Source organism: Tamandua tetradactyla, chromosome 19, assembly GCF_023851605.1.
Source record: "Tamandua tetradactyla isolate mTamTet1 chromosome 19, mTamTet1.pri, whole genome shotgun sequence".
Taxonomy (NCBI): Eukaryota; Metazoa; Chordata; class Mammalia; order Pilosa; family Myrmecophagidae; genus Tamandua; species Tamandua tetradactyla.
In genome coordinates this window covers 3,273,700-3,297,254 of record NC_135345.1, presented here as the reverse complement: position 1 = coordinate 3,297,254, position 23,555 = coordinate 3,273,700, and the positions used below count along the sequence as shown (strand labels likewise).

Here is a 23,555-nt window from a genome sequence, read left to right as displayed (position 1 = left end):
GGTCATGATCACGTCAGCTGCATCCACAGCTGATTCCATTTGTAATCAGCCAAAGGGGAATGTCTTCTACAATTAGTGATGCTAAATCTAATCATGGGAAGCCTTCTAAGGAGGACTCAGAGGAGACAGGCCCCATTCCTGCTTCGGCTGGTGAGCTTCTCCTGCGAACTTCATCCAGACCCTCCATCGGAGTCATCAGCTTCACAGCTTGCCCTGTGGATTTTAGACTCTGCGTTCCTGCGGTCACGTGAGACACTTTTATAAATTTTATATTTGCAAGTGTTCCCTGTTGATTCTGTTTCTCTAGAGAAACCTAACTAATACACTTACCTATAGTTATGCTTAAAGCTACTTCGGGAGAATCTCTTCTGTTTCTCAGATGTGGCCTCACTCTCTCTAAGCCCAATTCTGCAAGTGAAATCATTACCTTCCCCTCTACGTGGGACATGACTTCCAGGGCTGAAAGTCTCCCTGTTGGTATGGAAGATGACTCCCAGGGATGAATCTGGCCCTGGCACCGTAGGATCAACAATGTCATCCTGACCAAAAGGGGGAAAAGAAGTGTAACTAATAAAGTATCAGTGGCTGAGAGAGTTCAAATAGAGTTGAGAGGCTACTCTGGAGGTTGCTCTTATGCAAGCTTCAGTTGGATCTTGCTACCTATCATAGCCTGCCAACCCCCAACCAGGACCGTTCCAGCCAATCCTAAAGAACACCTAGGGTGTTATATAGGAACCTACAAAGGTTCCATGTACTCGGGTAACTTTTCAGAAACCTACAACCTCCAGATGGGTCCCTGGACCAGTAAGTCCTGAAATACAGAGGGGTCAGCCTCTCCAGAACATCCACTGGTTCCATCCTCCTATTTCATATTATCAACAGTCCCTTTCAGCATGAAAAGGTTAGAATGGGCATAGCCTAAAAACCCCTGAAGAGTGAGAGAAAGATCAAAGGTGATGATGGAGTTATACAGAGAAGGTAGGGTTTAACTAAGAAGCATGACTGCTGAATCATTATATTGGCATTTCTTTTAGTCTTCATACCTTAGAGCAGTTAGCAGTAAAACTTAAAATTGTACAATTGTAATCATACCAAACTTTGAAATCTGTTCTACAACTAATTATTGCTATGTGTTTTGAAATTTATTGCTTTTTTGTATATGTTATTTTTCACTAAAAAGAAAAAGTCAATTGTGATGATTTAAAAAAAACAACAAGTCTTCTAGCCTCCAGTGTTCTGGAGCAGCTAAAAGGAAAAATCAGAGAAGATGGATTGGTAGCCCATGACAAACTCTGGGATCTATTCTATAACTACTTGTTGAAGAGTGCTTTGAAAATTACTGATTTTTTTTCTTTGCTTTGTATATATGTTACATAATACAATAAAAAAAGTTTAAAAAAAATCTTTGCATTTGAAAAATTTTGAAACAAAACCAAACACTGTGAGGTCTCTGTCCTTAAACAGGCTGAGAATAAATGGGCAACTCCCAGTTGTAGACAGTTTATGCCAATGATCCTCAAGGGAGAGTGCCCTGAAGAAGCCTTCTAAGGACACAGAACAGTACCACATGCCAAGTAAAAATGGCTGCAGGCAGTGAGTCCTTCTCTGGTCTGAAAAGTCAGCAGTACAGATGCAAAAGAAAAAGAAAAAGAAAAGGGAGCAGCAGCAGCTGAGAACCACTAGGTCAGGTGCTCACTGGGGTTGCGGAAGTCCTCCACCATTCCCCTTCCCTATGGGAAATGCACCACCATTAATAGCTAATTCAAGTTCTACTCCTCAAAGTGTTGCCATCCAGTATAAATCCACTTTGGGTATCTGTCAGAGTCTCCAGAGAAGACACTAACACCCAGAACCCAGATTCGTAAACTTCCCAGCCTCTAGGTCTGCTGATGGGACATTTTCAACAAGGTCTCCGAGGGGAGGCATGAGGCGCACTCCTCAAGGATTCTGGATGCTGCAGCCCAAAGTGAGCTCCATGGACTAGCACCACTGGTCTCACCTAGGAGCCCGACAGAAAGGCAGGTTTTCAGGGCCCACCAGAGGTCTGCTGAACCAGAATCTGAATTTTAAAAAGATCTCCAGTTGACTTGTATGCACATTTAAGTTTAAGAAGTACTGAGCTTCATTATTGCAGGGTGCTGAAAAAAAAAAAAATAGAAGTACTGAGCTATAATTATTATTTCTAGATTTTGAGAGGCTGTGCTATATATGTGTAACCTGGTATTTCCTTGGAACTTTGGCTACCTGTGAGACATGTAAGGCTTAGGGTAGGAGTTCTGAAGCTCTGAAGGTCAGGATTGCCACAAAAAACAACTGTCAAGGAAACTGAAAAAGAGATCAGGCCTCAATTAGAGATAAGAATGAAGCCAACAGGGTCAGGACTAGGGTAAATCAAAATATAGGGGGTAAGGAGGATACTGGCTGTATTTTAGAACTTCAACTCTATGAGGTCAAAGAAAGAGGGGTTTATTTTGCCCAAACCCTAAATTTTCTGTAGCACATACTCTAACTCAACCTGCCTGGACAGATCATTTAAATAAACCCAAACACATTTAAATAAACCCAGAATGGGAATAAGGGCTTATAATTTGGTATAGGTTAATGTTGGGTAGATAACTAAAAAATATTGGCAAAGTCCCTTGAGGGATGGGAGAAAAAATATGGAACTATTAAACTTTACCACAGGGGAAACCCCTGATACTGTCTCACACATTAGGGCAAGTCAATAGGCCAAGCCCTTGATCTTCAGTCTTGCTCTTGTGAAGCATAATTATGTAGCAGAGAAGCTAAGCCTACCTATAGTTATACCTAAAAGTTACTTCCAGAAAACCTCTTTTGATGCTGAGATGTGACCTCCTCCTCTCTAAACCCAACTCTGCAAGTAAAATCACTACCTTGCCCCCTACATGGGACATAACATTCAGGGGTGAAAATCTTCCTGGCAACATGGGATATAACTTCCAGGAATGAGCCTGGCCCTGGCACCATGGGATCGACAATGCCTTCCTGACCAAAAGGGAGCTAAAGAATTGTAAACAAATGAAGTATCAGTGACTGAGAAAGTACAAATGAAGTTGAAAGGATATTCTTGAGGCTACTCTTACACAAGTTTCAGCTAGATATTGCTATTTACTATGGCTTGTTAAACTCAAACCAAAACCATTCCTGCCAAACTTAAAGAACACTTAGGCCTCTATCTGAGATTCTACAAAGGTTCCATGCACTATGATTACTTTCCAGAAACCTACAAGCTCCAGATGGGCTCCTAGGTCAGATAAGTCCTGAAATCCAGAAGTGCCAGCCTCTCTACCACATCAACTAGTTCTATCCCCCTATCCCATATTATCAATAGCTCCTTCCAACATAAAAAATGTTAGAATGCGCATAGTCCAAATACCCCTAAAGATTGGGAGAAAAGTCAAAAGAGGTATAGTTATAACAGAGAAGATAGGATCTGACAAATGAGTATGACTGCTAAATCATTATATCGATATTTCTTTTAGTCTTAGTGTCATGTAGCAGATAGAAAGAAAGACCTAAAATTGCAGAATTGTATACCATACCCAACTCTGAAATCTTTTCTATAATGAATTGTTGCAGTGTGCTTTGAAATTCATTGTTTTTGTACATGTCATTTTTCACAATAAAAAAAACAACTAAATAAATAAAGAGAAGCACTGAGCTAGAAGACACTGATTTTTCTGTCGCTCAACTCTTAACAGTACTAAGTCAATACTTCACCCTCTATTGAAAATGGGATGATTTATATGAAAAAGTACAATCAATGCAAGCTAAGGTCTTTAGTTAACAGTAACAGTGTAATATGCTTCCACTGAATGTAATAAAGGCATTATGCCAAAAGTAAATGTCAAGAAGTGGAAGAGGGGGGATTGGGGGAGGGGTGTGAATTCTTTGCAAAAGAAAAGGAAATGTTTTCACATAGATTATGGTGGTGAAGGCAAGTCTACTTAGTTAAGTTGGATTGGATGATGTGTGAATAAAACTGTTTATAAATGAACAAAGAGAAACAAGTGCTAGAGAAAATGTGGAGAGAGATGTACCTATTCATTGCTGGTAGGGAAGCTGAGAGGTGCAGCCCCTCCAGAGTGCCGTGTGGTGTTTCAACAAGAGGCTAGGGGTGGGGTTGCCATATGATCCTATAACCCTGTGGCTAGATAAATACCTGGAGGAACCGAGAGTGGGGACATGAATGGTCATTTGCACACTAGTGTTTATGGCAGCAGTGTTCATAATTCATGATACATAGAAGTGGCTAAAGGTACAATGACTGAGGGATGGAAGGGGGAACTGTGGTGTGTACCTATAGTGGACTACTGAGCAGCTCCCAAGAAGGAATAAAGTTGAGAGGTATGCAACCAAGTGAATGAACCTGGAGGAGAATATGTTGAATGAAATGGCAGAAAAAAAACAAAAAACAAATATTATGATGCCTCATTCACATGGGCTAACCATAATATACGAATTCAGAGAACTGAAATCAAGAGCATGGGTTATCAGATTGGAGCCTATTGTAATGGGTCCTAGATTGTAAAGTCTTATAGCAGTCACATATATTTGAGTTTTAAGTGTTATTTTTAAATTCTGAGATACTGAGCTATTTGTGTATAACCTGGTCATTCCCTAAAACTTTGGGTATTTATGTCATACCTGGGACTCAGAGTTAGAGCACTGAAGCTATTAAGTCAGCATTATCCCATTCAGTAACTGTTAAATAAGCTGAAAATATGATCGGACTTCAACTAGATCTATGAATGAAGCTGATGTGGATAGGACTAAAGTAAATCAGAATACAGAGTAAAGGATGATACGATCCATATTTTAAAATGTCAACTTCCGTGTGAGACCAAAGGCAGAGATGTTTATACAGTACAAAATTTTTTATTTTGGGTAGCCCATTATCTAATTTAGCTTGTATGGTCAGTTTATTTCCACACCATAATTACATGGAACCTTGAACAGAGCATGAGATCTTGTTAGTTTGGGCAGGTTAGTATAAACTGATATATCCCCGAGTAATTTTGGCAGAAAATAAAAAGGTATCTGCAAAGTCCTCTTGGGGGACTGGGGAGAAATGAGGAAATATTAAACTTCCCCATCTGGGGAATTCCTGATATTTTCACAAGCAGTGGGCACAACAAATTCAATAGGCTGAGCCATCGATCTTGGGGTTCACCCCTATGAAATTTATTCTTGCAAAGGATAGGCTAAGCTTACTTATACTTATACCTAAGAGTCACCCCTAGAAAACCTGTTCTGTTGCTCAGATGTGGCCTCTCTCTCTAAGCCAACTTGGCAGTGAACTCACTGCCTTCACCCCCTATGTGGGACATGACTCCCAGGGGTGTAAATCTCCCTGGCAACGTGGGATCTGACTTCCGAGGATGAACCAGAACCTGTAATCATGAGATTGAGAAAGACTTCTTGACCAAAGGGAGAAGAGAGAAATGAGACAAAATAAAGTTTCAGTGGCTGAGAGATTTCAAAGAGTCGAGAGGTTATCTTGGAGGTTATTTTCTTATGCATTATATAGATATCCCTTTTTAGTTTATGGTGTATTGGAGTGGCTGGAGGGAAGTACCTGAAACTCTTGAGCTGTGTTTCAATAACCTTGATTCTTGAAGACATCTGTATAACTACATAGCTTTTACAATGTGACCATGTGATTGGGAAACCTTGTGTGTGATGCTGCTTTTATACAGGGCACGGACAGACAAATAAAAAAAAAAGATAAAAAGTAAATAAATAATAGAGGGTGATAAAGTGTAAAAAAAATTGGGTAGATTAAAATACTAGTGGTCAATGAGAGACAGGGGTAAGGGACATAAGATGCATGAGTTTTCACTTTTTATTTCTTTTTCTGGAGTGATGCAAATGTTCTAAAAATGATCATGGTAATGAATACACAACTATGTGATAATATCATGAGCCACTGATGGACTGTATGTGTGTGAAGATTTCTCAACAGAAATATTTAAAAAAATACTTCACCCTCAAAATGTTCTCTAAGTACTGCAAACATTTTCACTGGGCTTGTCTCTTTCAACTAAAGTATAAGCGTACTGAGGAAACAGCTTTTTGTTTCCTCTGCATATCCCACACATATGGCACTGCCCATGTGTTTAGCAATGCCTATTAATAGTGGATTTTCCAGCTAAAGCAATGGATTGGCCAAAATGAGCTCTCTTGACCTCATACAACTTGTCCTGACCACACTGGGAGGGAGGAGCTGACCTCAGCCCTTGAAGACTTTAATTTCAGTAGCTCCCTTTCCTGGACATGGGCTCCTGAGCCTTCCAGAAATGCTGCAGCAAGCACTCACCTGGGGTGTCACAGTTTTTATTTCTATACATGTTCAGATCTGAGCCTGTAAGCATTTAGAAATTGAGGCTTAGCCCTGAAAATTTTTTGGAAAAAGGGTTACAATTAGATAAGTCTTTTTGAAGGTATTTTTTTAAAAAGGAAATTCCAGGCAGTTCTAAAGTTTTGTGAAATCATTTCTTCTTTGCTTAAAAATAAGCAGAACCATATTGAACTCATAATGGAGTTAAGACACTGCAAAAGGCCCAGCTATGGAACCAATTTAAGGACTAGAACCTACCTAGTAGGAGGCACACACGACAAGAATAAGCTGTAAGAGGGAACAGTGTCAAGACTTTCAAAGAAAATCCCACTGAAAAAGCAGCTGCTATTTTAAACGCCTTTAGGCAGAACACATTTTTCCCCTACAATTTAGAGCCCACAAATCAACAATTAATAGGCAGCAGAAATTTTACAAAACCTCATGAAAAATAGAAAATTTAAATGCTCCAAAAGCAGTCAAATCTCAAGGTACTGAAGTCTTAGTGGGTCCTGGGCTGGAGAGGGGCCGCTCGGAGGCTTACCGTGGCGTCTGCTGCACCTCAGACCACCAGCGATAGTCAGTGTGGTTGGCGAGAAGAAGGATCTGGCACCAGAGCAGGACGAGGGATGGGTGGGTGGGCATCATGGAGCGGACCCGCGCATTCAAGCTCTCAAGGGTGTAGAAGGTACCGTCTGAGCCGTCACTGGTGAAGAGTCGAGTGGCGGCGGCTGTGATTCTCCGGAACATTCCTATAAACAAGACAAAAGCCAAACTGACTGAGGGGAGAATGTCTTTGTGGCTCTTTGCAACCCAGTACCACATGCCTACCTGAAGATCTGAAATAAATAGATACTTGCACACCTGCTCCCTATATGTACATATTCAAAGCATTTGGCACTTAGAAATTAACTTTTCTAAGTGAAAAATACCCTGCTCCTTTAATAGATCAAATAAGAAAACTTTCTTGCTCTCTGTGGTAGTTCTAAGCTGAGTGGACCCCAGATCACGTTCTTAAGTTAATCCATTCCTGTAAGTGTGGATTTATTGTGGGTAGGACCTTTTGATTAGGTTATTTCAGCGGAGGTATGCTCCAGGTGGGTCTTAATCCTCTTACTGGAGTCCTTTATAAGAGGATGAAAGTCAGAGAAAGACACAGGAGAAAAGACACAGAAGCTGAAAAAGAAAGAAGAAACCACTGTAGCCAGAAGCTGGAATCAACAAAACCCGCAAGAGTAGAGGGAGTTCAGCAGACACTGTCATGTGCCTTGCCATATGGCAGAGCAGACAAAGTTTGCCAGCAGCCCGTCTTCGGGAAGAAAGCATTGCCTGCTGATGCCCTGATTTGGAAGTTTTCCCAGCCTCAGGACTATTTATTGTAAGGTAATAAATCCCCATTGTTAAAAACCAGCGCATTGGTCTGTCGTGGCTTGGCGGGCAATGGCGCTGGTTGCTGATCCTCAGGGAGCCACGCCAGTCCAAAAAAAAAAAACCAGCACATTCCTAGAATATTGCATTTTGGCAGCTTTAACAGACCAAAACATTCTCCCACTTAGTCTTCCAGAGATGCATGCTCAGGAACCCTTGAGGATGGCCCTGATCTCAAAAGCTCCAGGCAACAGCCCTCATTTTCTGGCTATGAAGGCCAAGATACAACCACCTTCAGGAAGCAGCAGACACTTGACACTGCTCAAGCACATGCCCAGGGCACATAGGTGCTCACTCCATGAGATGACACTACAGCCACACTGCTTGCCGCACCCTTACTTCCTGCCCGAATGAATGGTGCTTCTGCTTGCTAAGAACTGAGGGGCAGAAATATGCCCACGTAGTCCCATGGACCATAATGACAAATGCCTAATTCCCCCCATTTCCCAGCTGAAAGCAATGGACTGGCTACACAAACTCTTGCAAACCAAGAGCCAGGGAGCCTCCATGCCCTGAGCCTCTCTGTGCCTGACATTCAACTGGTCAGCAGCAAGGCCCAGGTAGTATGTTCAGCCCATAAGATGTTCGAGAGGATCCCTCTCTTGGGCTTGGAAGACATTTCCTCCAGGAAGTAATTCTTTCACATTAGTCCCTCCTTGGATAAGACAGACTATACTCAGCATGATTCTCTTTCCACCCTGATGTGGCTTCACCAGGGTGGACCTCAACCCAAGGATACAGAGACACACTCAGGAAAAACACAACTGGGAAAAGCAGAGGTGGTGGGGAGGGCAGATGCCACATGGAAGGAACCGTATCCCTTCCCCAACAGCTTAGGTCTCCTACCATCACTGCAGGAAGGTCAAAACCTTATTTCTGACTTAAATTTCAGCACATCCCAAATGCAGAGTGTCCCAAAACAAACAAAAACATATAAAACTTATGACCTGAGACAAGGGAAGAGTGCCAACAAAAGCATGACAATCAGAAAAAGACATCCCGAAAAGGAAGAGCTCCAAGTGCTCATCCTTGCCTCTGGCCCCTGCTACCCTCAGTCTCCATGTTGTAGCTTCGTCACCAGCACTGCCCACCTCTCCCATATGGCCTGGCTTCACTGCTTCCCGTGGCCCTCCATTACTGCACGGGTTCCTTATGGGGTCCATGGGCAAGGGGAAGAGGCACACTGTGCCATGAAGGAACCCTGGAGCCAGGCCATGGGGGACAGAGAGTGGCTGAACATGGCTGGAGAATTTATCAAACAGGTCAGCGGAGGCCATGGCCTCAGTTGTGCTTTAGATAATTACGTATCAAAGCAGGCTCTGAAATCAGACTACATTGTTCAAATTGAGCCTCTGCCACTTACTGCTTGCCACTTACCTTAAACCTAGATTACCAGGAGATTCAGCCCCAACATTTGTAAAATGGAACTAAGGGTATTACCTGCTTCACAGGATGCAATAAGGATTAAGGGGTAAACCAAGTAAGGCACTTAGTGCCATGTGTGGTCCATAGTGAAAGAGTAATGACAGGGGCTTCCACTGCTGGAACACTTTTAGGAAAAGTTCAGATGAAAGATGAAGGGCTTCAGCGGGGCAGGGCCCAGAAACATGGAGAGGAGTAAGTCACCAAGGAGATTACATGAAGAAAATAGGACATGCACACTGGGACAGGGGAAGCAGTCGAAGATGACCTGGGGTTTTGAATATCCCTAATGGTATATGTTGACCAAATGAATAAGCATAGGAGCCCTGGAGAAGAAACAGCTAGGCTAACGGAGGAATTCTGTTAGGAGTTTAAGTTTGAGGCATTGTCATGGAAATAAGACAGCAGGATGAGAGAGCAGCCAGGACGACGGAGATGATTCTCAGAGTTGCCCATGCTGGCAACAACTGCGGTCACCCGGTCACCCGGGGGATGAGCTGGCCAAGAGACCGAAGAGAGAAGAGGGGGAGGCAGACACACAGAATAACAGAGAGGAGGTCTTAGGATTAAAAACTCAGGGTACATATGCACTTAAGGTTGGAAAGAGTAGACTATAAAAGGGTGGATGAAGAGAGGGTTTCAAAAAGAAAGAGGCAGTTTTACAGAACTAAGCTGGAGGGGTTCGGAAAGATAAGGACTTAGAAAAGAACACAGTTGGTCTTTTTACGAAGGCTTGTTTGTGGTAATGAGAACAAGAGGCAGACTGCGTGAACTGAGAGACAAGAGGAAAATGAAACTCTGTGAAGCAACAAGACTGAGTTTCTAAAACACTTATTTTGAAAAATTGTATAATGAAAAAGAGAGGGAGAGGCCAGTAATTAGAAAAACAGTGAACAAAGGGTTTAGGGTTTATTTGTTTTTTCTAACCTTATTAGGCTATTAGTATAGTTTTAGGCAAAGGAGGAACAACTTCTAGGGAGACGGGAAAAACAAGAAACACATTTTGCTACAACAGGTGTGTAGTGAATATTTGATGAATAAGTACAAATTCAAGACACAAACCAGAAAGATGTGATTATGGGAACAGCAGTTCCAAGAGTGGTGAGAAAGAAAGCAAAAGTATAAGGTTTAGTCTGGGGCAAAAAAGGAAAAGCATAGTTTTATTTCAAGTCAGATGAGTTGTGTGAAGGACAACAGCCCCAAGGGAAAGAGAGGGAAGACCTGGACAAACACTTTGGGGGCCGATTACTGCTGGGAGCCAGGGAAGTTTGAAGTCGGTATAGATACAAGGCAGACTGGTAAAGCTTTAGAGAGAGCCTAGTGAGGGATGAATCACACCCCCACAAAGACACATTCTGCCTTCCTGTGAGTGTGAGTCCATTTGTAAACAGGACCTCTGAAGATGTCATTGTTCATTAAGGTGTGGCCAAACTGAACAAGGGTGAACCTTGGTCCACACGGCTGGAAGCCTTAAAGCAGAGGAAATTCGGACGCAGTGAGTAGAAGCCAAAAGTCAGTACACAACAGGAGGAGCAGACACAAGGAGAGAGAGGTGGCCCTGGGATGGAGGATCGCCAGGACGCCACGAGCGCCAGGAGAAAGCAAGCCCTGCTATAGCTTGAGGTTGGGCTTTTAGCCTTCAAAAATGACATGATAAATTTCTGATGGTGAAGCCAACACACTGTGTGGTATTTGTCACAGCAGGCTGGGAAGCAAAGACAGACCCCCTTCCAGCTTATCTGGTATCCTCTTGGCAGCTTCATTCTGAAGCAACCACGAATTCTGTCACAACACCTACCTCCTCTTCCTCTGTTTTAGTTTGCTAAAGCTGACGAAATGCAACATGCCAGAAATGGGCTGGCTTTTACGATGGGATATTAACTTAAAAGCTTACAGTTCTTAGGCTGTGAATGTGTCCAAATCAAGGCACTGACAGGCGATGCTTTTTCCCTGAAAACTGGCTACCAGTGATCCTCAGCCTCTCTGCTGGTCTCTCCCCTCTCTTACAGGTTTCGTTGCTCCCAGCTTCTGGTTTCAGTGATTTCCTCTCTCAGTTTCTCTGGGGCTTTTTTTTATGTGTGTGTTCTTTCTGTCTTTTATTTTCTTTTTTTCTTTGTCTTTTATTTTCTTACAAAAGATTCCAATAAGAGAATTAAGACCCAGGGACTCTGAAAGTTAAATGTGAGAGCATAGGTTATCAGGAGATAGAACAAGAGCAGATTGGGAAACTGATGCTTAAGGAGTACAGAATGCTTAATAAGGTTCACTGTAAAGTTCAGAAATGGACAGCATGATACTGAGTGACAGTAGCACAATACTGTAAGTGTAATGTACAAAGCTGGGAGTGAGTATGGTTGAAGGAGGAAGGCTAGGGTTGTGTATATCACCAGAAAGAAAGGTAGAGGATAAAAACTGGGACTGTATAAGCTAGCAAAACTTAGAGTACACAATAATGGTAGTTAATTGAACATAAGAAAGTTTTTACATGAACTAGAACAAATGTATGCCACTATTATAAGGTGTTAATAATGGGATGGTAGATGGGAAAAATACAATTAATAAAAACTAAGGTCAATAGTTTTCAGCAATATTGTAATATTTTTTCATTAATTGTTACCAAGGCACTATACCAAAGCTAAATGTCAGTAATAGGGGGATATAAGGGGGGAGTACGGGATTTTTTCTTCTTTTTTTATTTCAGGAGAAATAGGAAGGTTCTCATATAGATTGTGGTGGTGAAGGCTACTGATTATTTACTTAGGATGGATTGTATGGTGTGTGAATAAAACCATCTTTTTTTTTTTTTTTTTTTTAAAAAGACCCACCCTGAGGCACTCCTCAACTGAAATAACCTAATCAGAAGGTGCCACCACAACAGGTCTACAGCTACATGAATGGATTAAAAGAACATGATCTTTTCTGGGATACAGCTTCAAACCATCACATCCCCTTTCAAAGGGTTTCCTGGATTTCTGCTGCCCTGGGATCTCCTGGTTCTCTTCCTTATGGTTCTATCAGAGATGGCAAACCACCCACCAACATTTGTGTCTCCACTCCCCAACCCTTTCACACAGAGTTGTTGCTGGGAAGCAGTTACCCAACTAGGAACTAGTATTTCCCAGTCCCCTTGTGTGGGAGTGTGAGGGCTAGGATAAGTCATACCACAGAAGCATGAGCAGAACCGGCATAGGCACTGTCAGTCCAAGCAGGAAGCATTCTCTATCTTCCCTTTCCTCTCCCTTCACCTGGATACAGCAGAGGCTATGGCCCTGGGGGCAGCAACACCACAAAAAGAAAAGGAGCCTATGGCCTTGAACCCCTGGAAGAGAGCCACTGAGGGCCCAGGACCACTCATACTATACTGTCACAGAAAAAAGAAATAAACTCTTGTGTCAAGCCACTGAAGCTGTGGTATTTGTTACGGCAGCTATATTACCTTTACTGATTCAACAGCAATGCTGAACGCTTGGCTGAGTTAGATGGTTGCTCAGTACAGTGATCAGCTGTCTGGCACACAGAGAATGAAGGCCAGCCTTCTGGATTGTGAAGGTGGCATAGGCAGTATCCAGGAGGTGAGGGAAACCAGAAGAGGTCTGGTAGGCCGGGAGAAGAAGAGACCAAGTGCCCAGAGACCAGTGGTGACAGCAAAGAAGTGAAAGCTCAGGCAGGTGCGGGCTGTGCTCAGAGAAGACAATCTGAAATTCAACTAGGTGCTTCTCTAGCCCTGTCTTTTGGAAACTGAAAAAGGAACTACCAAAGGGATGATGGCAGCAGGCTTTAGAGAAGAAGAGCACCTACTTCAAAAGCAGGCAGGATGAAGGGTGAAGAGCTCAGGCTGTGCGGACAGCCTGCCTGGGTTCTCTGCTGGACTCTACACGGCTGCTTTAGTCTCTCTGTATTCCCGTTTTCTTAGCTATAGCGTGGTTACAAGAGAATCTACTCTCACCCTGGACCACGGCCAGGCCCACGGCTATGTCCTCCCCTCATCACCATCAATTCAAGTAGCACCTGGAACAGCAGAAACAGTAACAGGCAAGAAAAAACTCTTTGGTGTTTTTGTTCTTGGCTGACCACATGACTTTCTGGAGCCTAAAATGCCTCACTGGTAAGAAGAAAACAGTTCACAGAATTGCTCTAAGGATTAATGGGGATAATACAAGTAAAAGGTACCATAAACCGAGAACACCATTACTCCCAGTATAACTGTTAGCTGCTCTCATTCTTGCCCAAGCATAAATCTGGATCAGTAAGGGCAAATTTACTACTGTTAGGAAGGACCATTTTCTCTTTCTTCCAGTATTCCCACTTTTGAACATATTGAGAGAAGAGTATCCCCACCCACCCATCCTTCCATCTCAACCTCTGCTCTCTGTAAGAGAAAGGATGGCTCATCTGATGGGACGTCCCAGAAGGAGGAAGAAGCATGCAGCAGCTTCAGGGCTGCCTTCGAGGGTCGGCATTCCGCCCTGCTCTGCTCCCAAGTGGCAAGTTCACTGGCTCAGGATATGTCTCTGTGGCCCACAACTGGGACCCAAAGAGCAGCAGGCAGTAATTCCTGCTGTACCTGACCCCGGAGGGCGTCTGCTAGTGGGCAGGGAAAGAGTACTAGACACAGATGGGGAAACAGAGAGCAAAGTGGGGAGGGTTCCGAACTCAGCCCCCTAGGTGGAAAACAGGGAATAACAGACGCTCCAAATTTTGTAAGCAGGAGGGCAAGAATCTTTGTTGGCCATTCTTTGACACAGATTAAATCTGATCTAGACACTTTGGGATTCATTCTCTTCCACACAACGAGAGGGGAAGCTGAAAACTAGAAATCAGCCTAGTTACCATTTTATGAAATAATACTGGAAACAGGCATACGACAAATAACTAATTGTATATGCTAAGTGCACCTTATTTATATAAAAGCACAAGATGATCTACTTCAATTCTATCTCAAAACCAATCAAATACAGTAATTCTGCCACCTAGTGTATTTAAAAGAAATGCAGTCAGGACATTTATGCACACACACAATTTATTTGTAAATGTTTAACCAATTAAACAATATCCAAAGATACTAGCAGTAAAATCCACCTGTCCTGATACCAAGCTACATGCTCTTTTCTCAGTATACCTGCACAGCTTAATATGGTAGCCACTAGCCACATGTAGCTGTTTAAATTTGTTTAAATTAATTAAAAGTTAATAAAATTAAAACTTAAGCTCCTTGGGCACAACAGACACATTTCAAGGACTCAAAAGCCACATGTGGCTAGAGGCAAGTGAATTAGCCAGTACAGATCCTGATTATTCCCATTACTGTGGGAAGTGCTAAGAGTTAGCACCACAAGAGACGATAAAAAGACAATTTTCTGATTTTTGAGAAAAGGAAGAAAGGAGACACCTTGAGTGCAGAGATCCCCTTGGACATGCCCGAGGTCACAGCACACACCATTCCCATCCCAAGAAGGCTGAAAGCAGCCTGGAGAGACGGAGTAAACTCCTTCATGTATCAGACCCAAAGCAATCCACAGTAAAATATTTCAGTGACCAATACGCAAAAAACGACATTTCATCAACAAGCTGTAATTAATTCCTCAATTTTAAACTTATTGCAGTGGGTCAGAGAAGCACAAATCAAAAGATCTTAAAAAAGATAAAAAGGAAATTCTTCCAATGTTAGTAAATGACAAAGACTTGAAACTTGAGTCCATTTTCAAAATTAAATTTTGGCTATGTGTCTGTAGCAAGGGGCTACCGATTAGAGGAGCAGGCAGGAGAGACTCTCCATGCCCACCCACAGCCAAGCATGACCTGGCTGCCCCTGCCCCTCCGCCCTAAGTGGTTCTCTCAGCTTGGAACACTTCCCTTGGAAGGGCTAGTCCCTTCTTGCTCTCAGGCTTAGCTTCATGGTCATTCCTCAGAAAACCCATCCCTTCCTATCCACCTGGTTGTCTCTATCACTGGATTATTTGTTTCCTCTTAGGAAATAACAGACACTGTGATCATACACATGATGTTTTCCCAGCAAGACTTGTGGTCCACAGGGGCAGAAATCATGTGGCTTTCCTGCCCAATGTGTGATGGGAGCCAGCACAGTGACTGGGCCAGTAAATCTTGGTCAAATGAATAAAGAATCAAATTTATTGTTTTTTGCTTTAAAGTGTTGTTTTTTGTATTTTTTAAAATTTGTATGAAAGTCCAATAGTAGAAAGGGCTTCAGATGTAGGAATGCCCAGGTCCTTCGCCCTTCAAGGCAGCCACTTTTGATCACTTCCACTTTCAGTTCTTCCAGAGTCATCCTGAAAAGCCTAATCCATATCCCCTTCTTACCTGCAGTAGACTGTCAATTACTGTGCCGGCTCCTCTGCCCTTCCTTTTGGAGAGTAACCCCACCCTGCAAAGTAGTGCTGTCCATCCCCACTCCTTCCCAGCCTAGGGTAGCCACAGCACCCAGGGGTGGGTATATGACTCCTGCCAAGCTGATCAAACGCCTGTTCCTGCCACAGGTCGCCCTGACTGCTGTGTGCAGGGAGTCAGCAGAGAATGCAGCCATGCAGACAGCAGAGCAGGTATGCAGGAACACACAACGCAGAGGGCAGAATTTAAACCTCAAAGTCCAGTCATACTTAAAGAGAGCAACTACCCCTACACTTTTCAGAAGTTCAAACTAATACATCCCTTTTCCTGTTCTAGTTTGGGGTGGAGTTCTATCACTGTTTCTAAAAGACTGTGGAATAACTATCTCATGACTTAGAGACAAGAGACAACTTTAGACATTACTTATTAACTCAAAAATCAGTCTCAGTTTACTAATACTACCTCCAACCAATTCGAGTTGTATTTTTTACTCTACCTAGTTACCTTTATGACCTGTTTTTTGTTTCGTCAACGTTAAACATTATCACGTAACTCCAATGCAAGATGAGTATATTAGCGACCCTTCCATTCCACCACCTCCTTCCTCTACCTTCTCTTTCTAAATTAAGACAGTTTGTTTCTTTTTATATTTCTCAGAGCTGAAAACATTTTCAATCTATTCTGTAACCATAATTCAGTAATTCAGTCTTCTCTGTTTCATCCATATATTGATTCCAAAAGTGAAAAATCTAATAGCATTTCCATTATGACTATGTTAAAACTCCCAACAGAGCCAAGAATCCTAGAAGGATTATTACACCTCTTCTCTATAGGTCTTTGATCTGTGCCACTTAAAGGAGAATATTTTTAAAGTCAAGGTCTTCCATATCAATTGTTGATTATCATGAACATTTTGGTATTTGGACCATGACCAAATGGTCCAAATCCTGTTTGTTTTCTCTAGATATCAGAATTGCTTTTATTTCTCTAACTCTTCCTGCTTCTTCTAAAGAAGGGATTCTTCTTAAAAACCCTCAGTCCTCAAGATGACTCCCAAGGATGAGCCCAGCCCCAGCACTGTGAGATCAACAATGCCATCCTGACCAATTGGGGGAAAAGAAGTATAACAAATAAGGTATAACAAATAAGAGTTCAAATAGAATCGAGAGGCTACCCTGGAGGTCACTCTTACGCAAGCTTCAGTTACACATTGCTACCTATCATAGCTTGCTAAACCCAACCAAAACCATTCCTGCCAATCCTAAAGAACACCTAGGGTATTATATAAGATTTTTCAAAGGTTCCATGCACTAGGGTAACTTCCCAGAAACCTACAACCTCTAGATGGGTCCCTAGACCAGATAAGTACTGAAATACAGAGGAGCCGGCCTCTGTAGAACATCAGCTAGTTCCATCTCCTTACCCCGTATTACTAACAGCCCCTTCCAACAAGAAAACGTTAGAATGGGCATAGCCCAAATACCCCTAAAGAGTGGGAGAAAGATCAAAAGTGATGGAAGAGTTACACAGAGAAGGTAAGGTTTAACAAATGAGTATGATTGCTGAATCATATTGGTAATTCTTTTAGTCTCCAGTACCTCAGAGCAGCTAGCAGTAAAAAACTAACATTGTGGAATTTTAATCTATACCAAACTCTGAAATCTGTTCTTTAACTAATTGTTCCACTGTGTTTTGGAATTTATTGCTTTTTTGTATATATGTTATTTTTCAAAAAAAGAAAAAGTCGATTGTGATGATTAAAAAATGTTTATTTCTTCTAGCCGCCAATGTTCTGACGTAGCTAGAAGGAAAAATCTGAGAGGATGGTATGGCAGCCCATGACAAACTCTGGGATCTGCCCTGTAACTACTTGTTGAAGAGAGATTTGAAAACTATTGTTTTTTGTTTTTTCTTTCTTTGCTTTGTATGTACGTTATAATATACAATAAAAAAAGTTAAACAAAAAACCCTCCGCCCTCAGTTCTCTTGGAGCCTAGTACTACCCTAATGTGGGTATGAGACAGGCTAGAATAGGTCAGTCTAGTCCAGAGGCATCTGTTGGCTCTGCAAGGGAGCCAAACAGTTAAATCAAATGTTAAGCTGCAGCATGCTAGTAAGACAAGATATGTAGGAAACTGCTTAACTGCAAGGCCAGTGTATTAGGTGTGAGGATTTTTTGCCCCAGTTCTCAAAAACGGCAGAGAAAAACACAGAGGAAGAAAGGAGGGGTTTCCTCAGGGGGAATTTTAGACCTCTACCCTAGCTTTAAGCTCGCCAGCATAGTGATAAGTCACATATGCAACCACACCTCATCTCATTGGAGCGCTCCTATTCTCAGGATACCTATGGTGTGTGCTCTCACCATGAAGGCAACTTTCAACAAACTCCTCTGTACACTACTCTCTGCTCTGCTCATCTTCCAATTCCTTTAACAACCAAATATTGGACCTGGCTCGGAGCATGGCCGTGGCCTCAGCTAGTACCGGCTGAGCTCCTATAACAGGTAGTGCTTCCTCTGCCTGCTGCTCAGCCGGCATCCTGTGACCTTTCTCTTAGGTCAACCATCCTTTTTAATTCATCTTCATTTTTAAAGGTAACAAAAATAGCTCTGTTTTCCGAACCTTTAAAACCGGAGGAAATATTCAGGTGTTTTAAACGGGCATTTGCAGTGAGCAAAGCTTGTCCTGGCCCCTACCAGCCCTTGCCTCAGAGAGTCTCCAATGCAGGACAGGGAACATCAAACATTCTCCAGAGACCAAGCAAATCTACCTACCGGACTTGAAGATGTGAATCAGACACATGAGCAGCGTGCCCAGTTCCTGGCAATAGAAAGTATGTTGTTGTTCACTCATGTCCACTTTCAACTGTTTTGTAACAATGTCCTCTAAAAGAATGCCAACCAATTGTAGTAGAAACCTTCAGAGAAAGGGAACAAGATTCAAGTGAATTCAGGGACTATCACAAAGCACTTACTTGAGGTGAAGAGTAAATATAGATGAGGCAAAATCAAGTTAAAGTGGCATTCAGTACTATCTCTCTGGATTAGGTCACTTTGCCTCTCTCAGTATCACTTTCCTTACTTTCTAAGGTCCATCTTCAAAGGACTGGTAGGAGGACAAAAATGACATGTAGCTTTATTTATTTATTTTTTTTGGTAAACAACAAAGCATTACACAGGCAGAGTTAATATTCTACTATAAGAATGTAAGGTATCAACAATTTAAACCATTTGCCTAAATGTGACACAGTCTTCTAAAAGGTGCCATTCAGCCTTACTGGGTTTCCTTCCATAAATGACAGGCCATCTCCATTGGCCACACCCTCTAAGTGGCCACTCAACTGCAGTTAGAGTAGCCTGGCCACAGGAAGCACATTACCAGAGCTCCACTGTAGCAAATGCTTTGACTCCAGCAAAGGTGGATACATATTAGTCTACACAACAAGCATTCAGTCCCTACAGCATGATCACGTCCTCAGGAAGCTTTCCAATAATTTGTGAGGGAAGATAAGATTTAATGACACAGGCATACCAAGAGAAGCTCACCATACCAAGAGAGGCTCACCATGGCAGAGAAAATAATTTTATTATTGAGTGTTCAGAATTGCCAGCACATGGTAAGAATGAAAATAAGACTAATTTTGGTGGATTTTCTTACATTGTAATTCTCTGCAGACAACGCACACACTTGTTGCCTGCACTCAGGAGAGGCTACCACCACCACCTGAGGTGTGCCACCATTGTTAGAGTCTTTACCTAGAATACAAGACAGAAAGTGACAGAGCCACTGGAGAGGTATGACTCAAAGGCTACAGGCAAGGTGGACTAAATAAAGATGAGAGACCCTATGTATACCCTGTTATCTGACACGCAGAGAGAGCTGGAGCCAGACTACAAAGCAAAGGAGTTATTCCAGACTCAGTGATCACAAAACACTACAAGACTTCCTACAAGACAAGGGTTGGATAAAGGTAGAGATAAAAATCACACCTTGAAAACGTTTCTTCTGGCAAATTCTTCATCTGTCTCCCCTCATTGAGTTCTTCTAGTGTTGAATTACTGTCTCCTTCTCTTAACCTATTAATTATCGGGCAAGAGATTAAATATGGAGAGAAGGAGAGCTCCTGAATACGAGAGAGAACGATATCTTCAGTTGACTGGGAAATAAGGACCCTCAAAATGGCTAGGATTCCTGATATCCACAGCTGAACAGTGCTTACAGATGCCTAAAAAGAAGAAAATAAATTACAGCTAAAGAAAGAATATTAATTCTTTTCCTTACTCCAATCTCATGACAGAAAGTTGTCCCTATTTTACCACCCCACCAATAATTCTCTGTGTCACCCAAAGTGGGGTCTACAGACAAGCAGCATCAACATCACCTGGGAATGTCAACGAACGGAATCAGAAATGTGGTGGGCGGACCCAGCAATCTGTGCTTTAACAAGCTCTCAAGGCAATTCTGATAAATCACTGCATTATACATTTTTGATTCTAAGATGCAATTGTGACGCAAGATACTCACCATTGTATTTGGAGTAACAAACATACTTCGCAAAAGCATGTCCACAGGACGGAGGGATGAAGGGGCCAAAATTTCAAACAAAGTATTTAATACTCCAAGGGCTTCATGAGAATCAATATGCATCTGTTGCAATTAAACATCACAAAAGTTTTCATGTAAGCCAACAAAAATGCCAACATTATATAAAGCAGGTTATACATCTCAGGTCAAAAGAGGTAAATCATTCCATCATTACCACCCCTTGTTTAAATACATTTTAATAGTCAACCAAGCTAATACTTTTCAGGACACTTTGTCAGTGATATTTTTCTACAATGAAATCTTTTCATTTAGATTCTTATTACATAAATAATACATACTTTCTGTAGAAGATTCAAACATATAAGAGTATGAAAAATTATGACCAGGACTCACACCACCCTGACATCAACAACATTTTGGGAACCAGTCTTTCACGTTTCTCTCTATACACACGTAATTTTAACTAAACAAGATATCATGAACACTATCGTTTGTTTATTTATTTTTGCTTTACCTACAACACACCATCTCTTCAACTCTGTCCAACCCACCAATCAGTAACAAATGTTAACAAATTGGTGAATATTCCTTTTTAAATTTCTTCCCTGTTCCTATATAAAATTGAAATATTTGTAATGGATGCAAACTATTCCAAGCTAGTTCTATACCACAATTTATTCAATCTACCCTGTTCATGATGGGCATCACCTGTTTCCAATTTTTGTCATTGTAATGTGTATGTATATATGTAGGGAATAATCTTGTAAAGATTCCAATATTTTTCAATGTACAAACCTGAAAACTACAGCACCATGTGCTAAACCCTCCCCAAAAGAAGACAGTTAAAAGAGAACCACCAACCACATCTACCTGTACCCACACTTGCCTGCCTTCTCTGGTAGCCCTGGGAGAAACCACCATGCCCAAGGTAAAGGGTGATAGTGCTATATGTGCAAACAACCCTTGTCCACTGTACCTGCCTGAGGATACCATGATGGCAGTCTCCTCTTTGTCCTGCGTCACCAGATTTTACCTCTATTTGCTTCTGTCCACAGCTGTGGGCAAATGGCAGTGTCGGCTTTTGCCTTGGATCTCTTTCAAGAATGGTCTATACTCCAATTCCTCCCTTCCGGTTCCTTCACAAACACACTGCCATCGGGCGTTTATTCCTCTGCTCCCACTAAAACTGCTTGCCAGTGACCTCCATGGTCCTATATCCATGGGCCAATTCTCAGGGCTCATTTACTTGACCTCTTCGCATCCCACAGCTGGCCAATCACTCTTCTAGGAAAGGGTCTGTACACACTTGCCTACTTTTCCTCTCGGGCTCCTTCTTCAGGGGCCCTCCTTGTCTCTAGGACCTCTGGCTGTGACTGTCCTCAGCTCAGGGTTTGGCCTTCTCCTCCCCTCCTGCAGTACTTACTGCATGACGACCTCATCCAGTCTCACATTTTCCTCCAGACCTTGACATGCATAGGCCTGCCTGACCCTCCATGGGAGGCCTAGTAGACATCTCGACTGAACACATCCAAATGGCTCTGACCTCCTGAAACCTACTCCTCCCAGTCTTTCCAACCTCAATAAATGTCAGTTCCATCACCCTCAGCCCCCACCCCCTGCTGTCTTGCAGCCTACATTTCAACTATTAGCAAATCTCGCTGGTTTCCATCCACACTATTACGGCTCCTTGCCACCAATGCCTGCCCCCAGGCTCCCATCCCTAGCATGTCTCAAGTGGATACTGCAGCAGTCTCTTGAGCCAACTCCTTGCTCTGTGTTACCTACCCTGGAGTCTATTTATTTGCACCTTAGGGCAAGAATGACCCCAGAGTCTAACCATGTCACTCCTTTGTAGAGTCCATCACCTTTTTTGCATTACGGAAATTCTGACTAAATAAAGGATAAGTGTTGAATGATTTTTTAAGAAAAAAACAAACAAACAAACCCAATACTAAAGAGAAAATAAAAATGGTTGATAGACCAGAATGAAAGAGGCAGTATGGCAAAATAGTAAAGAAGGTGGGTTTCGGAGTCAGACCTGGACCCAATGCTAGCCCACCATTTTCCATCTGTGTGACTTCGGGTAAACTCAGTAACACCTCTAACCCTGTTTCCTCACCTGTTAAGTAGCCAGACAATACCAACCTTGGAGGGTCATATGAGAATAAATAAAACTCCATTCGCCACATGCCTGGCAACAGCTAACTACTGTCATAGTCATCTACAGTGTGAATTTATAAAGATCTAATTGATGGGCCACCCACTGCCTTACTCACTTGAATATGTGTAATGACCACCCCAACCTGATAGGCCAAGGCCTTGGTGACAAACCTGCTGTCTGGCCAGCATTGGGAGGATCATGTCAGCGATCTGTCGAGACAACCGCTTCCACTTGTCTTCATTCTCCTTGTGACACTGCTGCAGGACGAGGATAAACATTTCCAACACCTGAAAGAAGCATGTGTGTGCAATCATAAAGGTTCCTGGTCAAGAGCCACTGTTTCACTACTAATATTTCATCTCTCACACTGATTTGGCTCAGCTGGAAGACTCTAAGATGAAAATAAATGCTATCCTCAATGAGGCAGATCAGTTTCAGACCTGATGAGACTGATGCAGTTCCTGTCCTAAGACAAACAAAACGTGGGGAAACCAGAAGGAAATGCAAGGGGGCTCAGTGCCCACTACTTGAGGATATGTACAGGTTGTACACTTTGTTCAGGATAATTCATTGCCATTATCATTCCTATGGCATTTACAAGATTTCACAGGAAGAGAAAAGTCACTAACAGAAAAGCAACATTTACTCACACCTCGCAAAACACACATACAGCCTTGACTAAACTAATCACAGATGCCTTAGTACTTTTGTGTATATTCATTTCAATTCTGTGTTTTTTGAATTGGTAATCTCCTACTAAATGGTACTTAGGTTAAAAAGGGTTATTGTAAGGTCGAGCACCAGGTTATTAGTGATAATGTATTTCTTAACTGAGGCATTGAAAACTTGGCAAAGGCCGGTAACAGGGTTGGCCTACTGCCTGTTTTTGTAAATAAAGTATTATTGGAAAAAAGTCACATCCACTCAAGTATTTTTTTGTTCACAGCTACTTTCATGCTACAATGGCAGAGTTGAAAGGTATGACACAGACCACATGGCATACCACACCCAAAATATTTACCATCTGGCCCTTTACAGAAAAGGTTTGTCAATTCCTGGTCTATAATATCGACTGCTTTCAACAAAAAGATATACACAAATGAAGCCCAATCTCCATGAAGCCTGACCTGACTGTTTCTTTTGAAACCTGCCTTCTCTCTTCAAGGGAGTCATGCAGTGCGTACACTATAGAAGATAATTTCGCATTCAATTCCAGTAAAAGCCCTGTTAACCAACCTCTACTGTTAGACAAGCTGATCCCGTCTATCCTCTCTGTAAAGCATGCTCCGAACTCATT

General features: G+C 42.3%; 1 protein-coding gene across 5 annotated transcripts in view; it reads right to left on the bottom strand.

Moving 5' to 3' along the window:
* Positions 1 to 23,555, bottom strand: part of HTT (huntingtin) — a 237,460-nt gene that overhangs the window by 47,621 nt on the left and 166,284 nt on the right. For all 5 annotated transcript variants that reach the window (XM_077136283.1, XM_077136284.1, XM_077136285.1 and 2 more), the window contains 5 exons: positions 22,429 to 22,545; positions 20,077 to 20,199; positions 19,542 to 19,777; positions 18,327 to 18,469; positions 6,903 to 7,110 (listed from right to left, as the gene is read on the bottom strand). In XM_077136283.1, the coding sequence (XP_076992398.1) occupies positions 6,903 to 7,110; positions 18,327 to 18,469; positions 19,542 to 19,777; positions 20,077 to 20,199; positions 22,429 to 22,545 (827 nt within the window). The remainder of the gene's footprint in view (positions 1 to 6,902; positions 7,111 to 18,326; positions 18,470 to 19,541; positions 19,778 to 20,076; positions 20,200 to 22,428; positions 22,546 to 23,555) is intronic.